The sequence below is a fragment of the Echiichthys vipera genome (assembly GCF_963691815.1).
Source record: "Echiichthys vipera genome assembly, chromosome: 17".
In the NCBI taxonomy this organism is placed as follows: domain Eukaryota; kingdom Metazoa; phylum Chordata; class Actinopteri; order Perciformes; family Trachinidae; genus Echiichthys; species Echiichthys vipera.
In genome coordinates, this window is record NC_139842.1 from 25,131,951 (window position 1) to 25,152,683 (window position 20,733).

General features: G+C 42.4%; 1 protein-coding gene across 17 annotated transcripts in view; it reads left to right on the top strand.

Annotated features, from left to right (window-relative positions):
* The window catches only part of nfixb (nuclear factor I/Xb), a 170,193-nt gene that overhangs the window by 35,259 nt on the left and 114,201 nt on the right, over positions 1-20,733 (top strand). For 9 of the 17 annotated variants that reach the window (XM_083931447.1, XM_083931450.1, XM_083931453.1 and 6 more), the window contains one exon: positions 18,272-18,803. In XM_083931447.1, the coding sequence (XP_083787573.1) occupies positions 18,272-18,803 (532 nt within the window). Of the gene's footprint in view, positions 1-17,489; positions 17,781-18,271; positions 18,804-20,733 lie in introns of those variants that run through there. The other 8 variants (XM_083931439.1, XM_083931448.1, XM_083931452.1 and 5 more) reach the window with 3 other exon arrangements.

Sequence of the window (20,733 nt, forward strand, 5' to 3'; positions counted from 1 at the left end):
GAGTCCCACAAAGAGCCAGAATCCCACAACTGCAACAACACGAGAGGACATCTGACACTCTTGGACTATATTTGACTTTTCATAGGATACACAGAGTACCAAAGCATTTGCTGCGTAAAAAGACAGCTTTTCCCTCTGTAAAAAACTTAACAGAGGAAACCCCAAAAAAGTGTTTCTGTCCGTGTGTGGATGTGTCCGAGCGCCGCAGAATCCTTTTGGCATTTTTGTTGTGAGGGAAGCATGTTGCTGGTGGGACTTTGGCCTGCACAATCCCTCCTCTGTTAAAACAATGCGGCAGTTGTCCTCCCTAACCTAATTACTCCCTCCCGGGGGAGAAAGGCAACAGCACCAAATCCCATAGTTAGGAGCTCTGATCTGAGCCCTGCTGTAAAAAAAGGCCTCATTCATTTCCCTCCCTCCTTCCACCACACATGAACAGACACACACACACACACACACACACACACACACACACACACACACACGCACACACACATACATGATTTCCATTTTCTCTGCGTTTGGGTTTGACCTGATCTAAGCTAATTATGCTCTAATGTATCCTGATATTTCTCTTGATATCGGTTTTTCGTAATATTTTATTATTATTATTAATTTATTGATGCTGAGAACATAATTGGTGATGGCGATATTGTTGTTCTTGGTTGTCCATTCTTGTTTTTGCATTTATGATGTATATAGTTGAGGATTATAGTGGTTTACTTGTTCAGTTGGACGCAGTGGTGGGGAGTTGGTTTATGTACTTGATGCATTGATGATTAATTAGTATAGAAGAGGGGTAGTACAAGGCAAGCACAGTGCTTAGTCCGACTCCTTTTCAGACTTGTGTTATCTATATTGCTTATTGTTCACTGTTGTTATTGGTTATTTTGTAGTTGTTTTATATATACAGTAAATATATTATTTATTTATTTTTTGAAATGCTAAAATAAGGTTTATTCAGTTTGATTCAGTAATTGCATCTAAACATTGGGTAATATAATCGTGACATTGTGCCATGAGTTTACAGAAACAGTCTACTGTTGCCTGTATACACTACCCAGTTTGGGTCAGTATGCCCGTAGTACTTCACCCAGTACCAATGGGCTGCTTTAAACCTGCATTCTTTCTAATGTCCAGCAGGGGGCGACTCTACTGGCTCCAAAAAGAAGTCACATTGCATAGAAGACAATGAGAAAATGAGCTTAAACTTCTGATTTGATTGATTTATTACCTCAGTAAACATTTTCCTAATGAGTTTATGGTCTCAATTCCTAGTTTAAAGGTTGAATGTTGAGAATGAGCAGAACATCTAGTGTCACAAGATCGTAATTGCAACAACAAAAAAAAATTTCAACATTATGGGACAAATAACGCCCCCTTCACTGAGGCTCCGAAGCATTTCACCCAGTGCCAGTCTACAGTAGCTGCACCCAACAACAGACAACCCTGGCAACCAGCAACGCCCAACTCTATTGGCTGCTACCATGGAAACAGAACGTGAAAGAAAGTCATTGTCAAACCAGTCAGAAAATGTTTGAAATATTTATTCAGACTAATTTTTTTTATGGAAAAGTAATACTTTCATTCTTTAGCCCTCAAAACGCCCCGTGGGTGTATTATTATAATTTTTTTAAATATAGCTTTTAATAAAAAAAAAGTCTCCTTCAACATAGCATAATGTTTATGGTCCCATTTAGAGTAAAACAGACCATAAAAAGGGCCTGCTTTAGGGCGGGGCTACCTCATGATTGACAAGTCCTTACCACGGTAGTGCCCTTGGGTTCTCAGTCGGATCCATCTCTCTTGTCCAAATATGTTCACGTATGGCTCTAAATAAACAAATGGCGACAGATGCCAAATGCCAAATCTGGCTTCAAAATGGTTGCCCACAATCCAATGGGTGACATCACGGTGGCTACGTCCACTTCTTCTTTCTGGTTTATGGTCTGTTTTTTTTTTTATGTTAATGTTAGCTAAAATACTGCTGTTTTGACTAAGAGTAAGACGCAGCAAGCTAAAGTTTGACTTTAAACTGACACAAATGTATTGTTAGTTGTACAAAGTATTGTCCATCATTAAAACTTTAACGAATACACATATTATTAACCATCAGTAACAAATGGTGACGCACGTTTAAAAAGAGCAACAGTAGAATATAACAGTAACCGCCCATTAATATATGGAAAGTAATAAAAAAATACCGCTAACCGAACAGCCCATTGTGTGGGTGGTTTTCTCCTCATACTCAGTTATATCAAATATTGTGTTGGTGCACTAACGGATCCAAACCTATTGATTTTGACCCAGTGTTAGTGCTCTTTTTAATTTAACTGTTGAGGTATATGTGCAAAATGGACCCACGGGCCACGACCGGATCATTGTTTAACAAACGAAGCAAAATGCAACTTGCGCTTCATGCTTCATCTTATTATCTAATTATGTTTAAAAATAGATAACTTTGAAACACATGGCCATTCCTCAGTGTAATAAGAGTCATTTGTAGGAAGTCACTTTAAACATTTAAACTAATAAAATAAACTTTTGTCAAAGACGTATGTGTAGATGCCTTCAGCCCTCTAGCTTCACGCCTTTGTTTTGCCTCTCTCAGCCTAACCTCTTGGCTTCCATCGCTGCCCTCCGTCACTTACTGGCAACACATAGGGTTTTCAATACTTTATTACTGTAAGTTCAGACGAGGAAGTCCGCATAGGAAGAGGGGAAAGGGATGTGTGTGGGTGTGTGTGTGTGTGTGTGTGTGTGTGCGTGTGTGCGTGTGTGCGTGTGCGTGTGCGGTGGCATTCACCAAAAAGAGGAAAGGGTGTTCTTCGTCAACCAACCTTTTTGGTTTTGTTTATTTGTCTATCCTCTCTCAGGACCATTAGAAAAGCCTGCAGTTTATATTTGGAGATTGTTGCAGTGCTGCGTCGTTGTCCGGACCGTTTAGAGGTTCCGAGGGTTTAGACCTCTTTGTTTGTTTATCTGGGGGAAACATACTATTTGTTGCCACTGAGATCAAGATTTACTTTACTAGGGAGACCTGTTCATGTATAGTACAACATAAAAAAACACAAAAGATCAGAGATTATTTGCATTTTCTATTCAACATTTCAAATGGTTCTATTGCCTTTTTGGCCATTTTTGTTCCGCCCTTGGAAGAATAAGTTGCCACAACAACAGACCACATGTCCGGGCACATAAGGAGACAGCAGTGTTTGTGTATATATGCATGTGTGTATGTGTGGATGTGCAGTGTTTGTCTTAGGCCGAGCTCCTTTCCTGTGGTGTGTGTGTGTGGGTTTGAATGTGTCCAGCTTGTGTGGACCCTGCGCCCTGTTTGTGCGGCTCGACGCTCGCCCCATGGCAGAAGCGGAAGCTCTGCTTTACCAGCGTTAGCAGGGCTCTTCCTTCAGCCTGCTGCCCGCTCTGTTAACCCTGTCACTGTCCTCACGCTCTCCTTTTAAACTTCATTTATCGGCCTCCATATCTGTTGTTTACACTTTATAGACTTAAGTTTTGTGTCCCAAATGTACATCTCATAATTCTCTGTCTTTGTTAACTCTTTAGGTGCTTCCAGTTGTTGGACACTAATTTATGAACCTCTCCTGTTTATTCAGCTGCTGTGCCAACTTGTGAAACCCGCCTGTCATAGGCAGCCATGATTGACTTTCTCTTAAGTCACATATTAACCCCTTCCTTCCCATTTAATCAAGCGCTGAGTTTATTAACCCCTCATTAGGCTTTACTTCAGCACTTACAGTGCCCCTGAAAATAGATTGCAATGTTTTTTTAAATTTGATTTTCAACACACTTTGTAGCTTTTTTTACGTACAAACTTTGCTCTTATGTAAAGGGAGCAGCAACCAACATATATCACAATATTATGTTTTGTGAAACCAATTCTTAGAAACACTGTATTGATTTTCAATTCATAATTTCCATGTAGGCAGTAGTTCATTGTGGGTTGTGTTATGACTGCATAGAAAAGTCTACTTTTCTACTCAGATTTTATGCGTACTGTATGGTGGTGTGTTCTTTACACTATGAAAGTTGTTCTAAAATGAAATGCACTATATCGCCTTGCTTACAGTATCCCAGTATGTATAAATATACATCGTATCCCCTGTATTTTGGATTTTTATATGTATCGTATTGCCAGATCCTTATGATTTAAATATGATTTGAAGAATTCAATTGTACTGCAAAAAGCAAATACTAATTGCAGGGAAATTTTCTCCATTTTCTTTTAGTCTTACTTTCCTTTCCCCTCTCCCCTGTCCTCCCTTTTGTTCTTTGTCTTTATTCTATTATTTTGCCAGGAGACGTCCTTCTTTATCAGGGCTCGTACAGACACATACAACCACACCTCTGTCAAATATTCGCCCCTGGTTAGTGCTTTTTGCCCACGGAGGGCACCAAAAAAAGTACTGTACGGGCTGTGCACTGAGCTTTTGGCTTCATTCAGGAGCCATACAGGCAGGACCTCAGATCATCAGGGTTTAATTAGTAACTTATGGCTATGACTTAAGCTCAGTTACTTGGCTAATTTAAATGGAAACGTATACAGATTTTAAAAAAAAGGATATATAGACAGGAGGCCGTAAGGGGAGGGGGGTGCACAGACGTGGAGGGTGAGACAGTGGGGGTTGTGAGTTAGGGATTGCGGCAATGCATTTGCATAAAGGGCAGGGCAGCATGCCCAATGGTGGAAAAGGTTGGCATCACGCCTTTCAGACTGGCAGAGAGGGAAGACTGGAGAGAGAGACAGAGAAAGAGAGGGGGGTATAGTCAATAGTGCATCCCTTGTTCCGAAAGAGGAGGTCCCTAGCTGTTGGCAGGAGAGCAGGCTAAATCTCTAGTTTGATTGTGTGCTAGATTGCCCCTTTATTTGTCTGATTGCAAAGCGTTCAACACTGCATTAGTAGTGGGCTTTACTTTCCTGGAGCCTTTATGCAGGAGGGAGTTTTCTGTCTTGGCCTGATCTGTGATTGTGGCTACACATATGTCTCAGAGTTTATATTGTGTGCAATCAGCACATCAGGCAGTTTGGGGAAGTTTCGGACCTGTCTGCTTGTCTCCACCCTTTATCCACAAGCATCCAGCTAAGGTTAACACCACTGTTGATTTACCTCTGATGATTCAGATGTGTTCTCAGCTATTTACAATTTGTACAGGGGACATGTACAAATACAGCAGTCTGGCTTTTTCAGAGTGTGTGTGTGTGTGCGTGCGTGTGCGTGTATGTGTGCGTGTGTGTGCGTGTGTGTGTGTGCGTGTGCGTGTGCGTGCGTGCGCATGCGTGCGTGCGTGTGTGCGTGTGTGTGTGTGTGCGTGTGCATGTGCGTGCGCGTGTGTGTGTGTGCGTGTGTGTGTGTGTGCGTGTGTGTGTGTGTGTGTGTGTCTTACCCTGTCTCTCAGAGCCACAACCCTGCTGTCCCCCTCATGCCGGCTGTGGTTGTGGTGATGTCATGCTAGTAGGGAGTGAAAGGGGTGATTATTTAGCGTGGGCCTGTTATTTCTGGCCCTGGGTCCATAAGCACTGCATATAGAGTCTTGGCGCTCTCCACATCACTGGCCACCCGCGGCCATAATGACCACTAAGAGTGTGATGCCTGCAAACACATTGTGACCACAGACTTTGATAACCCTTTTCATTGAAACACTGCGGACGCTACCTAACAGCGGTGATGCCGTATTTTGGAGGACAGGGATATTAACATGAGCGCAGGGAATTTTAACTCTTTCACCAAACTTTTTCATTAGAACTCCATTACAACTTTTCCTCTGATCCCAAATCAGGCCGAAGTTTTATGGAATTTGTACAAAATGATGCACAAAACATCTTTCAGCTTTCAGATTCAGTTTCAGATAAAGGAGTTATCAGCAAACGTTACTTTCAGTATGAAAGCAAACAGATATATATATATATATATATGTTATATGACATTATTATATTGTTAATATTGATCCTGCATTAGCCATTCATTCAGCAGCATTTTAAAGATCGTAGCTGCTCCAAAGATACACCAGATACATGTGTGAGGTTTGTGAGATGATTAATGGGAGAGGAAAGAAGGGAAAAAAAACATTTCTGACATAAAAATGTCTCCAATCTTAGCTTTTTTTGTGAAATATTGGATAATTTGACCTCTTTGGGAGTGGAACAGTCATTTAAATGAAACCATCTGAGAAGTCTGGAGGAGAGTACAATCATTTAATTTCCCTGAATTCCATTTTGACTTGTATTCTTATCTCTACTTTATATATATTTAGCTAAGAGTTTAATGTTTTACTTTCTGTATGTACTTAACTGAGAGTTTGTTTATCATATTGCATTTTTTATACCTCCTTGTTTTCCACACAAGTGTTCTGTAAGCTGCTGGAAATCCAATTTCCTTGCAGGAGTCCTCCCAAAGGGATCAATAAAGAGAAGAAATCACTATTGATGGAACTGTGAACAACTCCTCTGAAACATGACACCACCTCCCAATCTTTAACAGTGCATTGTGGCCTATTTTATAAGCTTATCTATAATCTTTACCTACAAAATAACTTCACAAAACCCACATTTTTACTTTAGTTTAACACTAGCATAAAAAACGATACCTGATATCTCTTTCACGGCAAAAAGAAAAAAAGCGTTTATGGCAGACAAGCACACAAGCACACAGCGCTGGTTCAGAAAATGTCACTGAACACACACCAGCATAGTTCATCGGACTGTAGAGCTGCTTTTTCACAGCATCAGTATTTTCAATACTGCTTTTGAAACACGAGGAATTGAAAATTACTGAAGTACCGATACTTTAGACAACCTTAGTAACTAAAGCTGTCAAACTAATGAAGCGGAGTTAAACGTATATTTCCCTCTGAAATGAAAGGATGTAGAAGTCTAAAGTAGCCTAAAATAGACATAGAAATGCCTCAAAATTGTACTTAAGTAAAGTACTTGAGTAAAGGTACTTAGTGCAATCACATCAATCAAAACTGTATAATAAAAGATCATAAAGCGCATCATTTTGCTTGAGGTGAAAGTATTGTAATGCATTGTAATGCTGTACACATACAGTATAATGTGAGGGCAGGTAAAAGCTTTAAGGAGTGTTACAACAGTGCGTGTGCTCTCTTGTAAATCACTGTGGACCCAGGCGTCATGCACCTGGTGAGTGGAGGGTGGAGACAAAGCAGTATTAACTCATTAACCACACAATGCTCAAACCTTAGAGGAAAAGGTGTGCATGTTTCAAACTTTGCGGCCAGTAGAATGAAGCATTAATTGTGGTGTAGGTGTCGGACAATCACGAGCATGTTTCAAATCTGTCCACCTCGGTGCAGCGACACTGGTTTACCTTCAAACGGGCGACAAACACCGGTGTTCTGCTCGAGCGCACTGTGCACAGTGTCTCGGGTTGGAAAACACAATCGTGTTGTTTCAGCCCACTTTCTTCTTCCAGCAGTGTGTGAAAGGCTGACTTTGGCATCTCACACTCATCTCTTTGAAAAGAGGAGTAAAGCCCTACAGCTTTGTTAAGCGGCAAGTTAACACATGAACCCCAAGATCCTTTTCATTTCACGGCGCGTTGAAATTCTAATTCCAAATGCAAAAGGATCTTTTCATTAGAGGGGTTATGGTGTAACATCCCTCCGCTTTGAGCCCGTTGATGAATCAGTGTGCTTGTAATTCTCTGTGATGTGTGTCAACCACGTATCGGGCTGTCTAGATGAAAGATATTGTGGTACATGGTGAAGGCTACCAGGCACTGGCTGCTTTTATACTGTTTTAATGATATGATATCTCACTTCTAGTATGATCAAATCTTTCCGACGTGTTGATCAAAAATGAATCAGCTTCTGTCAAACCAAAATAGGAATGCACGATCAAAGAGAATGAATTTCCTAAACGCATTTCTTTGTTGCAGGCCAGGCGCATCGTGTTTACCGATTACAGGACTGGTTTTTACCAGGGTAGAAAATTAACACCTGCCACCAGCCAAATGCTGCTAAAAGCTGGCTGTGGTTTGTAAGTTTGCCTCCTCTACCAGCCACTTTGGCAGGCTCATTATTTGGATCTTGGTTGATGAAATTGCAGAAATCTCCCGGTGTATTTTTCCGCCTATTATTTTAAGTGATTATATTTAAAGGGGTCGGGCAACAAAAAGGACACAACATCTCGGTCCAGTCAGTAGTATCACCGTTACTCAGTCTGCACTGGCAGAGGTGTGAGAAGCAGTAGTGTGTTGGCTGGCACAGTGAGAAAACACTCAGTCATGGCTGTTGTGGGGCTGAGTCGGCCTGCCCGGGCACGGCCAGTCACTCACGTGAACGCACACACGTAGTGAAGCGCAGGGCGGTTCCTTCATCCAACAGCACATTCTTTCTAGACAGCGGCGGGCGGCTCAGAGTGTGTCTGTGTGTGCATGCATGTGTGCAGAAACAGATAATGTGTGTCATGAGGCATGGAGTTACAGAGGTGAGCCTCGACTCTGTAGGTGATGCACGAGCGAGACATCTGCAGTACCACGAGCCGTGTCAGTGAGCAGCCACATGCGGTGTTAAGTTTGGGAGAAATATATGTCAGTGTGCCCCGCCCCACCCACCCTGCTCATCAATACTGTCATCTGCATCCAAGGTCTGCATGTCTCAACATGTGTCACACCTCCTCAAGCAGGAACAGATATTGTTTTATTCAATCTCTATCACATGGTTTCTCATTTATTTTGGAGCACGTATATGATGTCGCTTTTCTTCTTCTTCAGCACACGACACCCCTCGTTTCTCATGGGAATTAATGCGTAGTTTGAGAGTCAGTATTGATAGGACTGTCCTTCATGTAAAAAAGAAAAGTAAGACGGTGGAAGTTGCAAGGGGAAAAACCAGGAGCTCCAGAGTTAGAGGTCGGAAGGGCCCTGTTGGTTTTGCTGTGCAGCCAGGCAGCGGAGCCCCTTTGTGGGACTGGAATGTGCCGTGCGTGCCTCTTCCTCAGCTGGTCCCCCCCCCCCCTCCCACATGACCAACTCTGGGCACGTTAGCGCAGCCACCGCAAATTGCTTGCAGATTTTTCACACATAGTAACGTGCTGGTTTGTAAACTCAGAGAAGTGCAACCAATGCAAGGGGCTGAGCTCTGTGGATCTTTACGCATCACTTGCACCCCACAGTAACACAGAGTGTGGGATGTTCTGAGGTACTTTCTTTCCCCTTTGTCTTTAAAATGTAAACCTGCCTCTCCTCCGGCCTGTTACTAATGAGAAACACGAGTGATTACCGTGTTGACAACAATGGAGGGTCATGCAGCAGGCGCTCGACCTTGTTCTGATTACTGTATAAATCCAGAGCGAGCTATCGGACGTGCTTTCTGTGACATCAGCGAACACTGTACACACCTGCCATCTTGACATATATAAATCCCTTAAATGGCTACTTCATAAGTTAGACATTTAAAATAATATGAGATCAGGTGAAGACATTCAAACGTCTTTTTTAACCACTAATCCTGCTCCAAATAACAGCAAACCTCTGCAGCAGCATGAGAAGAGTCCCTACACAGGAAACAAAGCTCCAACAGCGTAGTTAGTGAAACCAGAGTTTATTAAAGAGTGTTTTAAAGACTAACCTACTGGCCCCTCTACCAGCTCCTCTCATGGTAAAGTCCATTCAAGTGGATTAGCAAAGTCAATCCAAGAGGAAGGAGCCCATTGGTGCTTTGTTTTCTGTGTAGTGACTCTTCTCATGCTACTGCAGAGGTTTGCTGTTATTTTGAGAAGTATTAGTGGTTAAAAAAGATGTTCTAATGTCCTCACCGTACTGCCCTGAGCTAATCAGTGTTAGCCACGTCCGGCTTATAGCGACTTTACGGGATTTCTCCGTTAATAGTTTATACACGAAAAAAACTGTCTTGATGGCTTATTTGATGAAATGCCGAAAAAGACAGAGGGATGATTTTGCGCCGGAATTTAAACTTTAAGCATCTTTACACTCTTAAATGAAAGATTGAATCTCTCTCCATCTTCTCTCTGTCCCTCCTAACCCCATCGCCTCCACCTCCGCCTCCTCCCTCCCTGGTCTGGCTCTCTGTCAGCGGTCCGAGCCGGGGTCAGAGGGAGCCGGTGTCAGGCTCCGTCCAGGGTCAGGGACACTCAGCTGGGCAGGAGAGGACAGAGCCCAGCCCCAGCAGCACAGATGCGCTAATGAAGGGCCAGGCGGCTGGGAGGCCCTGGGGTCATGCAGACCATGGTTTAATTGGTCTAATGAGATGCTGCGTAGCCTGGGTGAGGTCAGGTACCACAGGGCGGACAGAGCACGGCAGAGGGGCCTACTGCTGAGACTTTTATCACGCTCTGACTTTGTTGAACTTTTCTCAAGTTAAAGATGATAACAAGTGAGGGAAAAATCATTTTCTGAGCATTCAAAGGAGTTGAAATGATTTAAATGAAAAATGTCAATATTGGTTGGAACACAAAAGATTTGAGCCGAGGATTTATCATTACAAAAAAACAAAAGATTTCACTGTGCCAGTTTTAATGATTTGGCCTTAGGTTATGGATTATTAAGGTTATTTAGGTCACATTTAGTCAGATAATGTTGCAGGAATCTAAACTAAACAGATAGTTGTGACCGCTCTGCCATTTTCATTTCATACATTTTATTTGCCTTCGTTTTACACATTTATGCAGGGATACTTAGAAGTCTTGATATTTATTCATTTATTTGCACTTTTGCATTTTTGACAAGCAAAATTACAAACTAAACTAAACTAAAAATATATATTCTGATCAACATTATTAGACCGGAGCTAAATTATAATTGTTCCAGGATTCATTATTAATTTAGAAACGAAGAAATTGCATACTGAGGAGTCACGTAGCAGCAAACAGAAGCGTTTTATGGCTTCATTCATGCAGAGAAAGTGAAAAAAAACAACAACTGTCAGACAAGATATGATCCTTTTTAAAGGCAGGAGCTGCTCCGGGGAACCGCAGAGGGGTTCTCCGGAGCACCGATGAATCAAACTGTCCCTTTCCACAGTAAAGAGCCCTTTCTCTGCTCACTGAAAGAGTTAATCTGAAGTTGGCAGCCGCAGCCACAGTCTCGGTCAGACGTGCGGAGAATCGGAAAAGAAAGGACTTCAAAATCATTTCTTTTGTCTCGTCATAGACGGTTTCAACTCAGCTGAGAGTTTCTGCAGCTCATTTGGAAATAGAAATCGACGCTTTTGCAATGTAAAAAGCGGGTTTGGGGCTTACATGGGCTTATCAATAATGATCAAATCATTACGTGCATTTTTGCGTTTATTTTGGTTTATTTCTTTTTCAAATGGGCACAACTTGATTAAAAAAAAAAAAATCAAAAATCACTCTAAATGAGAGAATAAGCCATAAAAAGGGCAGGCCTGCCTCCAGACGTCAGCATCCATATTCCACACCCTGAGCAGTGCTGCGGGTCGTTCAGGGCCTTGTAGGAAAGCTCCCTCATTCACTCGACTGACAACATTTTCAATCCATATTTCTATGTGTATGAAGTGACGTCGGGTTGTTGTAACGTGCAGAACACCACTGTGTCTTCGCGGGGATGCCAGCCCGTCTCGTTTTTCCATCTTTTTTTCATCCCCATGCTCTCCCTGGCAGACTTGACGAAGGTGTCTTCACTCTTTTTGAAGTATTCATATTTCAAGTGCCCTATGAGAAGAGAGAGGCGGGGGGGAGGGAGAAGAGACGGTGCGTTTCTGATTATTCTGGCCGAGTTTTCTTTTTACCTGAGTCTGGGTGATATGTGAGGGAATTAGAAACAAGTTGGTGGGAAAATATTACAGGTCTTTATTTTTTATTGGGTGAATATCGGTGTATTAGAGACACTCGCGGAGTTTATCACTTTGTTTGTCGTTTTTCAGGCTTGAAATATGACCCTGAATGCCTCTTTTCTTACGTAGAAGAGGTGAAACACCGGAAACACGAGCCGAGATTCCCGCCGTTGTCACTCACTGCTGTAAACATACATAATGCTAATCGATGATTAGACCGATTTAAAGCTAAAGGCCGCGCGCCTTTGGCCTTCATTGGATGTCCAGGTGAGGAGATAAACCGAGACACGGCCGCCATGATGGCTTTCTGTTGTTCAATAACCTGAATAAAGGAACATTTGAGTGGAGCAGCCTGGGCGGGAGCAGGCCCGGCCTGCTGCAGCACATACAGCACAGTTACACGGCTCCCCCACGCAGGCTCGGGATGCTCGCTCTCCCCTCCAGATTTGGCAGTTTGAACCCATCTACATAACAGTTCTTCCCGGGTGGATGCCTTTTTCAGCGCATGGTAGGCAAATAGCATAGCTAAGGAAAATGACTTAAACCCCCTTGTAGTCAAATTCCAGTGACATTTGAATGGTGGTTTATTTGCATTTTGGCAGGTTCACCCACAGAGACTGAAAAGCAGACACACAGGAACACGTCCAAGTGCCAGTTAACGCTACTCATCCTTGTAACGTAGGTGTTGATGGGGGGGGGGGGGGGGGGGGGGGGTATTTTCAGACATAACCCCCCCCCCCGCCCAATAAAAATACCCTAAAATTAAAAATGTATTTCCAAACTTCCTATTGTTCACATTTAGATTCACATCTAAGACGAAATGATTGAAATGGTGGAACAGATAAAAACAGTTTGCCACTACTATGCAAAAAAAGGGGCTTCATATTTTCATATTCATGCATAGAATAGTGACATACATAGTAGAGTAGACATTACATGCTCGACAGCCTTCAAATGATGATTTACTAATATAACAGTTCAGTCAAATGATGATTTACTAATATAACAGTTCAGTCAAATGATGATTTACTAATATAACAGTTCAAATGATGATTTACTAATATAACAGTTCAAATGATAATTTACTAATATAACAGTTAAAATGATGATTTACTAATATAACAGTTAAAATGATGATTTACTAATATAACAGTTCAAATGATGATTTACTAATATAACAGTTCAGTAAAATGATGATTTACTAATATAACAGTTAAAATGATGATTTACTAATATAACAGTTCAGTAAAATTATGATTTACTAATATAACAGTTAAAATGATGATTTACTAATATAACAGTTAAAATGATGATTTACTAATATAACAGTTAAAATGATGATTTACTAATATAACAGTTCAGTAAAATGATGATTTACTAATATAACAGTTCAAATGATGATTTACTAATATAACAGTTAAAATGATGATTTACTAATATAACAGTTAAAATGATGATTTACTAAAATAACAGTTCAGTAAAATGATGATTTACTAATATAACAGTTAAAATGATGATTTACTAATATAACAGTTCAGTAAAATGATGATTTACTAATATAACAGTTCAGTAAGCAGTGATACTCTGTTTGTTGTTAAGGACAAATAAACAAGAAAGGTAAGAACAGTCAATGATTCCATGTTCAGTGCTTTTTGAATGATATGGTGAGCCTCTATGAAGTTGTGATTTATGGTGGCATGGTATGAGTTATATGGACACACGCACACACACACACACACACACACACACACACACACACACACACTATATGGTGTGTGAATCCCTTGGCTCCCCATCCCTTCCTCTTTATCCAGACATGGTCAATGACACACAGAGTGAGCGGGGATGGATGTGGAGGTGTGTTGTCCTTCACTGTGTTGACAGATGACGGCTGAGTGAGCGTTTCATTAGGCTGGTGGCTGCCTGGGAGATGGAGCTGAAAAGCAGTGCTGTTTGGAACGCTGGCGGAGGTGGTGATGTTTATTAGTGAGATAATGGTGATGGTGCGGCGTGTGTTCGAGTGCCTCTACCTATTGTTCTTAGAATGCAATGTTTCTTTGGTTAAGTGAGGATGTCAGTAACCTCCCTCATTATTTTAACATTGCTCTGGGCAGCGTGGCTGTACAAGGAGAGAAATGTATCTGTAATATATATATATATATATATATATATCTGTCATTTTAATTTGTGAACACAGCCCACACATTCAGTCAAGAGCTGCAGCTAACAGGCATTTTCATTATGGCTTCATCCGTCCATTACTGCCTGGTTTCATCGTTTACTCTGTAAAATGCCAGACGGCTGTGAAAAATCTGATTTTTAAGAGGAGGTGTCTTTGTTTGAATTACTTGCTTTCTCTGACCCCGAGTCCAAGACTTAAGACACTCACAGGAAACCAGTTTGGTATTTTTGCATGGAAAAGCACTTTAACCATTAGTCGAGAATCCAAATAGTTGCAGGTTAATTTTCATTTGATCGACTTATTGATTACTTGACCGGTAGTGTCAGCTCTGCAACGGTTTGATCCATGTCAAGGTCGTCAAAGGGATCAATACTTTTCCGATCCCACGTCCTTGAGATGACATGATCCCTGTTAAAAATATACATTTGATGGTTTCAATCAGACACACATTATTACTAATGTGTTGGTCTTAGAGCCACACAGATATATCCTTCAGCAGATATTATCTGCAGATATCGGCCTATCACAGACACCCGTATCTATGGTTATCTGAGTATATGTTTTCTGATATGAAATCCTTGTTTACAGAACATATAATTAGAAATGCACGGTCCAGTTTTTTTCTGATCCGATCCTACTGTTGAAGGAAAGACGTGTGTACCTGTCCATGTGGGTGAAGGCATCAGGCTTGATATAAACATTTATCCTTGTTAAAAAAAAGGATACAAATTAACACAGATATAAATGGACTTATAAATATCAAAGTGTACATTATCAGCTAAAGTAAATAACACTTCCATGTAAAGTGCAGACAGATATTTGAAACTGTAACATAAAACCCTAACCACTGTTGCAAACATAGAGTTGTAGTGACTACATCCCTGTAACTGTATTTCTGTTTATGATATTAATAAAAAAGAAACGACTGGATCGGCCTCATTCATCCCATATCTGATCCAGATAATTAGTCAATATAGGAGCCGATATCTGCATCGCTACATATAATTCAGAAAACCAAGCTTGGGGTTATTTAGAAAATTGAGTCATGTAGTTATTTTTTACATTTTTATTTTTTGCTTATTTAAATGGACAACAATTGACTGATACTGAACATACAGTACTATTTAGATATTTATTTTAGTTTTATTCTTTCATTTCTGTGTTCATTTCTAGAACTGGTTGGCAATAATATGAGTTATTCTTTAGTAAAGTTATTAGCAGAAAGCAGGCTCTTGAGTACCCTGGCAGAATCATATTGGTGCATAGTCGGTGCTCAGTCCACATAGAAACAGTCTTTTTTCATCCCAGCTCAAAGATTCACTTTATTGTCTGCTGTACTGGTAATCTGTCAGTCGGTGATTCCCCCCCTCTTAAATCGCTATTGGTCTCAAATATCCCATATGGTTTGGGCCCTGGTTGGCCTGTGTTCAGTGACTATTTCTGTACCAGCATGTTAATAAAAAGGCAGGATGACGATGATGATAAAAAAAAAGAAAATAATTGTCCTATTTTGTCAACCACTTATTTTTCTTCTTGCTGTAGTAACAAAATAAACCCCCCGTCATGTTCATTTTTTTCAAAGTTTTCAAAGTGTGGTATCATGCCAACCTCACTCCCTGTGATTCTAGGTGGTAGCTAAGCCCCAGGTGATAGTGTGCAGGTGTGTAGCATTGGAAGAGCACATGAACTGAGATCTAATTTCTCTACACCTCTTTTTCTTTGGAGTCACAAGCGTCTGTTCCCAGTCTATGATTCAGCAGCACTCCTGGCTGCAGACTAGCTGTCTGTGAAGCAGGTGCGACCCTGAATACCATGCTATCACCATGAGGCAACATGGCAGCCGTCACCGCTCGCAGACCCAACGCCACATCCTCCGGGAGTGCAGGAGGAAGGCGCAGAGCGAGTTTAGGTCTGGGGATTTTGTAGGAGACGTTAGAGCTCCTGCTGACCGTTTTTATCTGCGGCTCGCAGTGTTGTTCAATACAACTGAGGCAAATTCACTTCTCCTCTGCCTGCCGCTGCCTTCCCCTTGAAATTCTGTAACCATTTCTGCATTCTGCCTCTAAATCATCTCGTCATTGATTTGTGTGTGTGCAGTCAGAGGCGTGTGGCTGCCTGGGTTTGTTTCTCCCTCTTTGTTTGCTGTGGTAAACCCATGAGCAGCTGCCGGTGGTGGGGTCTGGAGGGATTCTGAAGCTGTGTGTCCTCTCTCTGCCATCCTCTGCCAAGGTGGCATTATGCAAGCAGAGAGAGGGGTAGAGAGGGACAGAGGAGCGCGGAGGAGGCGGGGGTTTGTGCGGGGGGTGAGGGAGGCGAGCCGATGGCGGCCATAGTAAAGATGGAGGCAGACTGAGGGCTGCGGGGATTGGTGCAGGAGAAGACTTGCTCCCTTGAACTTTGCCTCCGTGTCAGAGTGGAACTTGTCGATTTGGCAAATTGTGCAGCATCGGACAAGGCTGCGCGCTCTCTTACACTGCCACCTGCTCCCTCCTGCTCTCTCTCTCTATCTCCCTCTCTCCCTCTCTCTCTCTCTCTCTCTCTCTCTCTCTCTCCCCAGCGCGCTCTCCCCCTCTCCCTCTCATTGCCACTGCACCCCCTCCCCTCCCCTCCCCACCCTCTCCTCTTTCTCTTTTCCCTCCCTTTCAGCTCTTGAAGCTAACGCATTGGCTGGGCTACAGGCATCTTGTTGCCAAATAGGTGGGCCCTACTCGTGCTGGCAGAGGCTCAAGCAATGGTTAGGGAAAGAACGCGGAGAGGACGAGAGACGGCGAGCGAGAAACAGAAAGAGAAAGAGAGAGAGTTGGAGAGAAAAGGGGAAAAAAGAAGCAGCACTCGGCTTTGCCAGCGGTCGTATGCGCTCGTCCAACATTGATTCGGCTCTCTATTTTTTTTCCCTATTCTGTGCTCTGCTCTCCCTGGCCCCCCCATCTGTGTGTGTGTGAGTGTGTGTGTGTGTGTGTGTGTGAGTGTGTGTGAGTCTTGCGCCGGGCCCAGGGATCAGAACAGACACCACCACTACTTACACTTTGCCAAGGATTTTTTTTTTTCAAGGTTCATTTTTTTTTACTTTTTTGGAAAGCACAAAGGACTGTTTATTTTAAGTGCATCTATTTCCCTTTGAAGTAGTTTTTTTTTCCTAACACAGAACAATACTGTTAACGTTTCTATTTTTACTTTTTGTTGCTACAAGTTTTGAATCTGTCTTTTTGTCATTTTTTTGGCTTTTGTATAATAAGCTGCTGGCTGTGGTCCTGCTGGTGATTTTCTCATCCTGAAATCTTGTTTTTTTTGTTTTGGTTTTAAACTTTGGCCCACTGTTTTTAGTGCGCAGCATATTCTGCTAATTATTTTTTTTTCCAACCCCTCAAGTTTTTTTTTTTTCATCTACTAATTCTCCACACCCTGCCAAACCAGTGCTTGCTTTACATTGGGGAGCGCGCGGGAGGAAAAAAAAAAAAAAACTGGTGCAGGAGATTTTTTTTTTCACTTTAAACGCTGTGCCAAATTTATGATGAGAGTGCAAAATGGTAACTACCAGGCCGTCTGTCTTCCTCTAGCAGTGTGGCTTTCTGTGGTGATTTCTGTCTGCTTTCAGTTTGTTGTGGAAATGTGAGTCTGGTTGGAGCTCCCTTGCATGGTAGCACAGATAGGAAATGGTATGGCTGATCTTTTAGCTGCGCATTTCAACAGTGGTCTTGTGGCGGCAAAGCTTGGCGGTGGTGAGCGACCGGTGTGTGGCAACCCTGGCACAGGAACGCTGTGGCGAGATCTGGGCTTTGTTGCCCAGAGATATGTAGTGAAGGTATTATGGTACAGCAGAATAACTTTTCTCTTTACAGCAGAGCACTGGGAGCGCAACTTGGCTCAGCTTTTCAGTTGCTTTCTGATTAGAATTCATGCAATTCATATATGTTGTCTTGAATGTTGATGTTTATTAATGAAAAAGGAGGTTAAGATTAATTTTCTTGCTTATTGCGGCACATTTTTTTATATTTGATTTGATTGGTAATAATGATAAAATTATATTTATTTGAATTGCTTTTATGGATATTTTAGGAAACTGTAATTAGATTTTAAATTAACATGCAATTATAATCATTTTGATTTTTACTAACAATAACAATATAATCACTGTATTATAATATATTTTGTTCCATTTTCACTTTTGCCTTTACGTTATTTATTTAAATTGTCTTAATGTTGAATTAGCTCTTTATTTAAAGATTTGCATGCTCTTTCAAACTAAAAGCCTTTTTTCCAGTCTCCTAACAACACGTCTCTCTCTCTCGTCAGGATGAATTTCATCCCTTCATTGAGGCCCTCCTCCCCCATGTCCGTGCCTTCTCCTACACCTGGTTCAACCTGCAGGCCCGTAAGCGCAAGTACTTCAAGAAGCACGAAAAGAGGATGACCAAGGACGAAGAGCGCGCGGTGAAGGACGAGCTGCTGGGGGAGAAGCCAGAGATCAAGCAGAAGTGGGCCTCGCGCCTGCTGGCCAAGCTCCGCAAGGACATCCGGCCCGAGTTCCGCGAGGACTTTGTGCTCACCATCACAGGGAAGAAGCCCCCCTGCTGCGTGCTGTCCAACCCCGACCAGAAGGGCAAGATCCGCCGCATCGACTGCCTCCGCCAGGCCGACAAGGTGTGGCGGCTGGACCTGGTGATGGTCATCCTGTTCAAGGGCAGCCCCCTGGAGAGCACGGACGGCGAGCGGCTGGTCAAGTCGCCCCAGTGCTCCAACCACGGCCTGTGTGTCCAGCCGCACCACATCGGAGTGACGGTCAAGGAGCTGGACCTCTACCTGGCCTACTTCGTCCACACACCAGGTATGTGTGTGGTGTCTAGTGAGCGTCTTCTTCTTTATGTCTTTATTTAAACACACACACACACACACACACACACACACACACACACACACACACACACACACACACACACACACACACACACACACACACACACACACACACACACACACACACACACACACACACACACACAGGTTAGTATGTAATGTGTCACACATTAGACCCTGCCCCTCACTATGTACCAAGCTGAGCCCATGCCAGGGTTTGATCAACACCGTCAGGACTAACTTGACAATTAAAGGGACCGGGTGCGCAGGGTAATCTTTAAAAAATGTTTTTCAGATTGATGTATCTGGTTAAAAGAGATTCTGAGAATTTGACAGTCAGGCTTAAAACCTGTGTTTACCTAGAGACATGTTTGCGTTGGTACATTTGTTCAAGTATTTGTGTGCAAATTTGTCTAAATCCAAATGTGCGTGTTTTCCGGTGCCATCTGTAAACAAAAGCATCTGCAAACCTGTTTGTGTGTGTGTGTGTGTGAGGCAGTTTGTCATGAGTCTGTAATCCATGTGTATGTTATTGTGAGATTTGTTTGTTAGTGTGTGTGTGTGTGTGTGTCTCTGTGTGTGTGTGTGTGTGTGTGTGTGTGTGTGTGTGTGTGTGTGTGTGTGTGTGTGTGTGTGTGTGTGTGTGTGTGTGTGTGTGTGTGTGTGTGTGTGTGTGTGTGTGTGTGTGTGTGTGTGTGTGTTTATTGTGTGTGTGTTTGTGTGTGTGTGTGTGTGCGTGCGTGCGTGCGTGCGTGTGTGTGTGTGTGTGTGTGTGTGTGTGTGTGTGTGTGTGTGCGTGTGTGTGTGTGTGTTGGTCTGGAGAGTACAGTGACAGCTGGCCCGGTCCCAGGTAGTTTAGGAGGCAGCGAGAGTCAGCCTGTCTGCAGCCTCAGCCGCCTCAGCCTTATGCCACACACACACACACACACACTCACAAGTGGACGTCGTCACAAACAGGAGCTCCCCCTCAAACACAACTCACCAGAGCTGCCCTGATCGCTGTTTGCCTGATTGTACTGCTCTCTCTCTCTCTCTCTCTCTCTCTCTCTCTCTCTCTCTCTCTCTCTCTCTCTCTCTCTCCCTCTCTCCCTCTCCCTTACACACACACACACACACACACACACACACACACACATGCAAACACAAACAAGTTGAGACTTTTCTGTTTGTGGCAGCTTGGCTCTGCCTCTGTTTGTTTTATGAGATGTTTTATTTTTCCATATTCGGCACACGTGTTTCCTGCTGTGACCATAACGTTAAAATAGAGGTGGTGAAAATATTTTAGTGTCATGTGTATACAACCCTGCATGTACGCTCTGAGGGCAGTAAAAGTGTGAATATTCAATTTGTTAGGAAAAATACATGTTGATACTCAATCTTTTTTTAACACATTATTTTGTCTTATTAAATAGCATTGCACAAATGGTCACGCTAACTTAACATAATATTAAATTATTAACTATATTGTTATTGCTTGTGCAAAAAATGAAAAACTCCTAATTCGTTGGATGTAGAACAAGAAGATCGTATTTTTATTTTAGTCATTTTAAGGACTAAAAACTCCATATGAGTTACTGTGGTATCACGGAGAGAACAGAACTGGTATTCATTGCAAATAATCCTGCTGCAAATCAAATATTTTTTAGGTGTGCAGATGTCATAGGATTCTGTTAAAAAAAAGAGTGACACAGCCTCTGATGGAGCCTCAGTGGTGTTGGAAGTGGTGCACTCATGTTTGCTGTGGGCTTTATGTGACTTATTAGTGTAATTCATTTACAATTGAAGCCCCACTGTACCACAAATACTTCATAATCTGTGACTGCTTCAGTATTCTTTATATGTGTAACCTTCCTTTTTATCACAAAGCTCCTTTGAAGTCACAGCCCGGTCGTCTTGTTTCC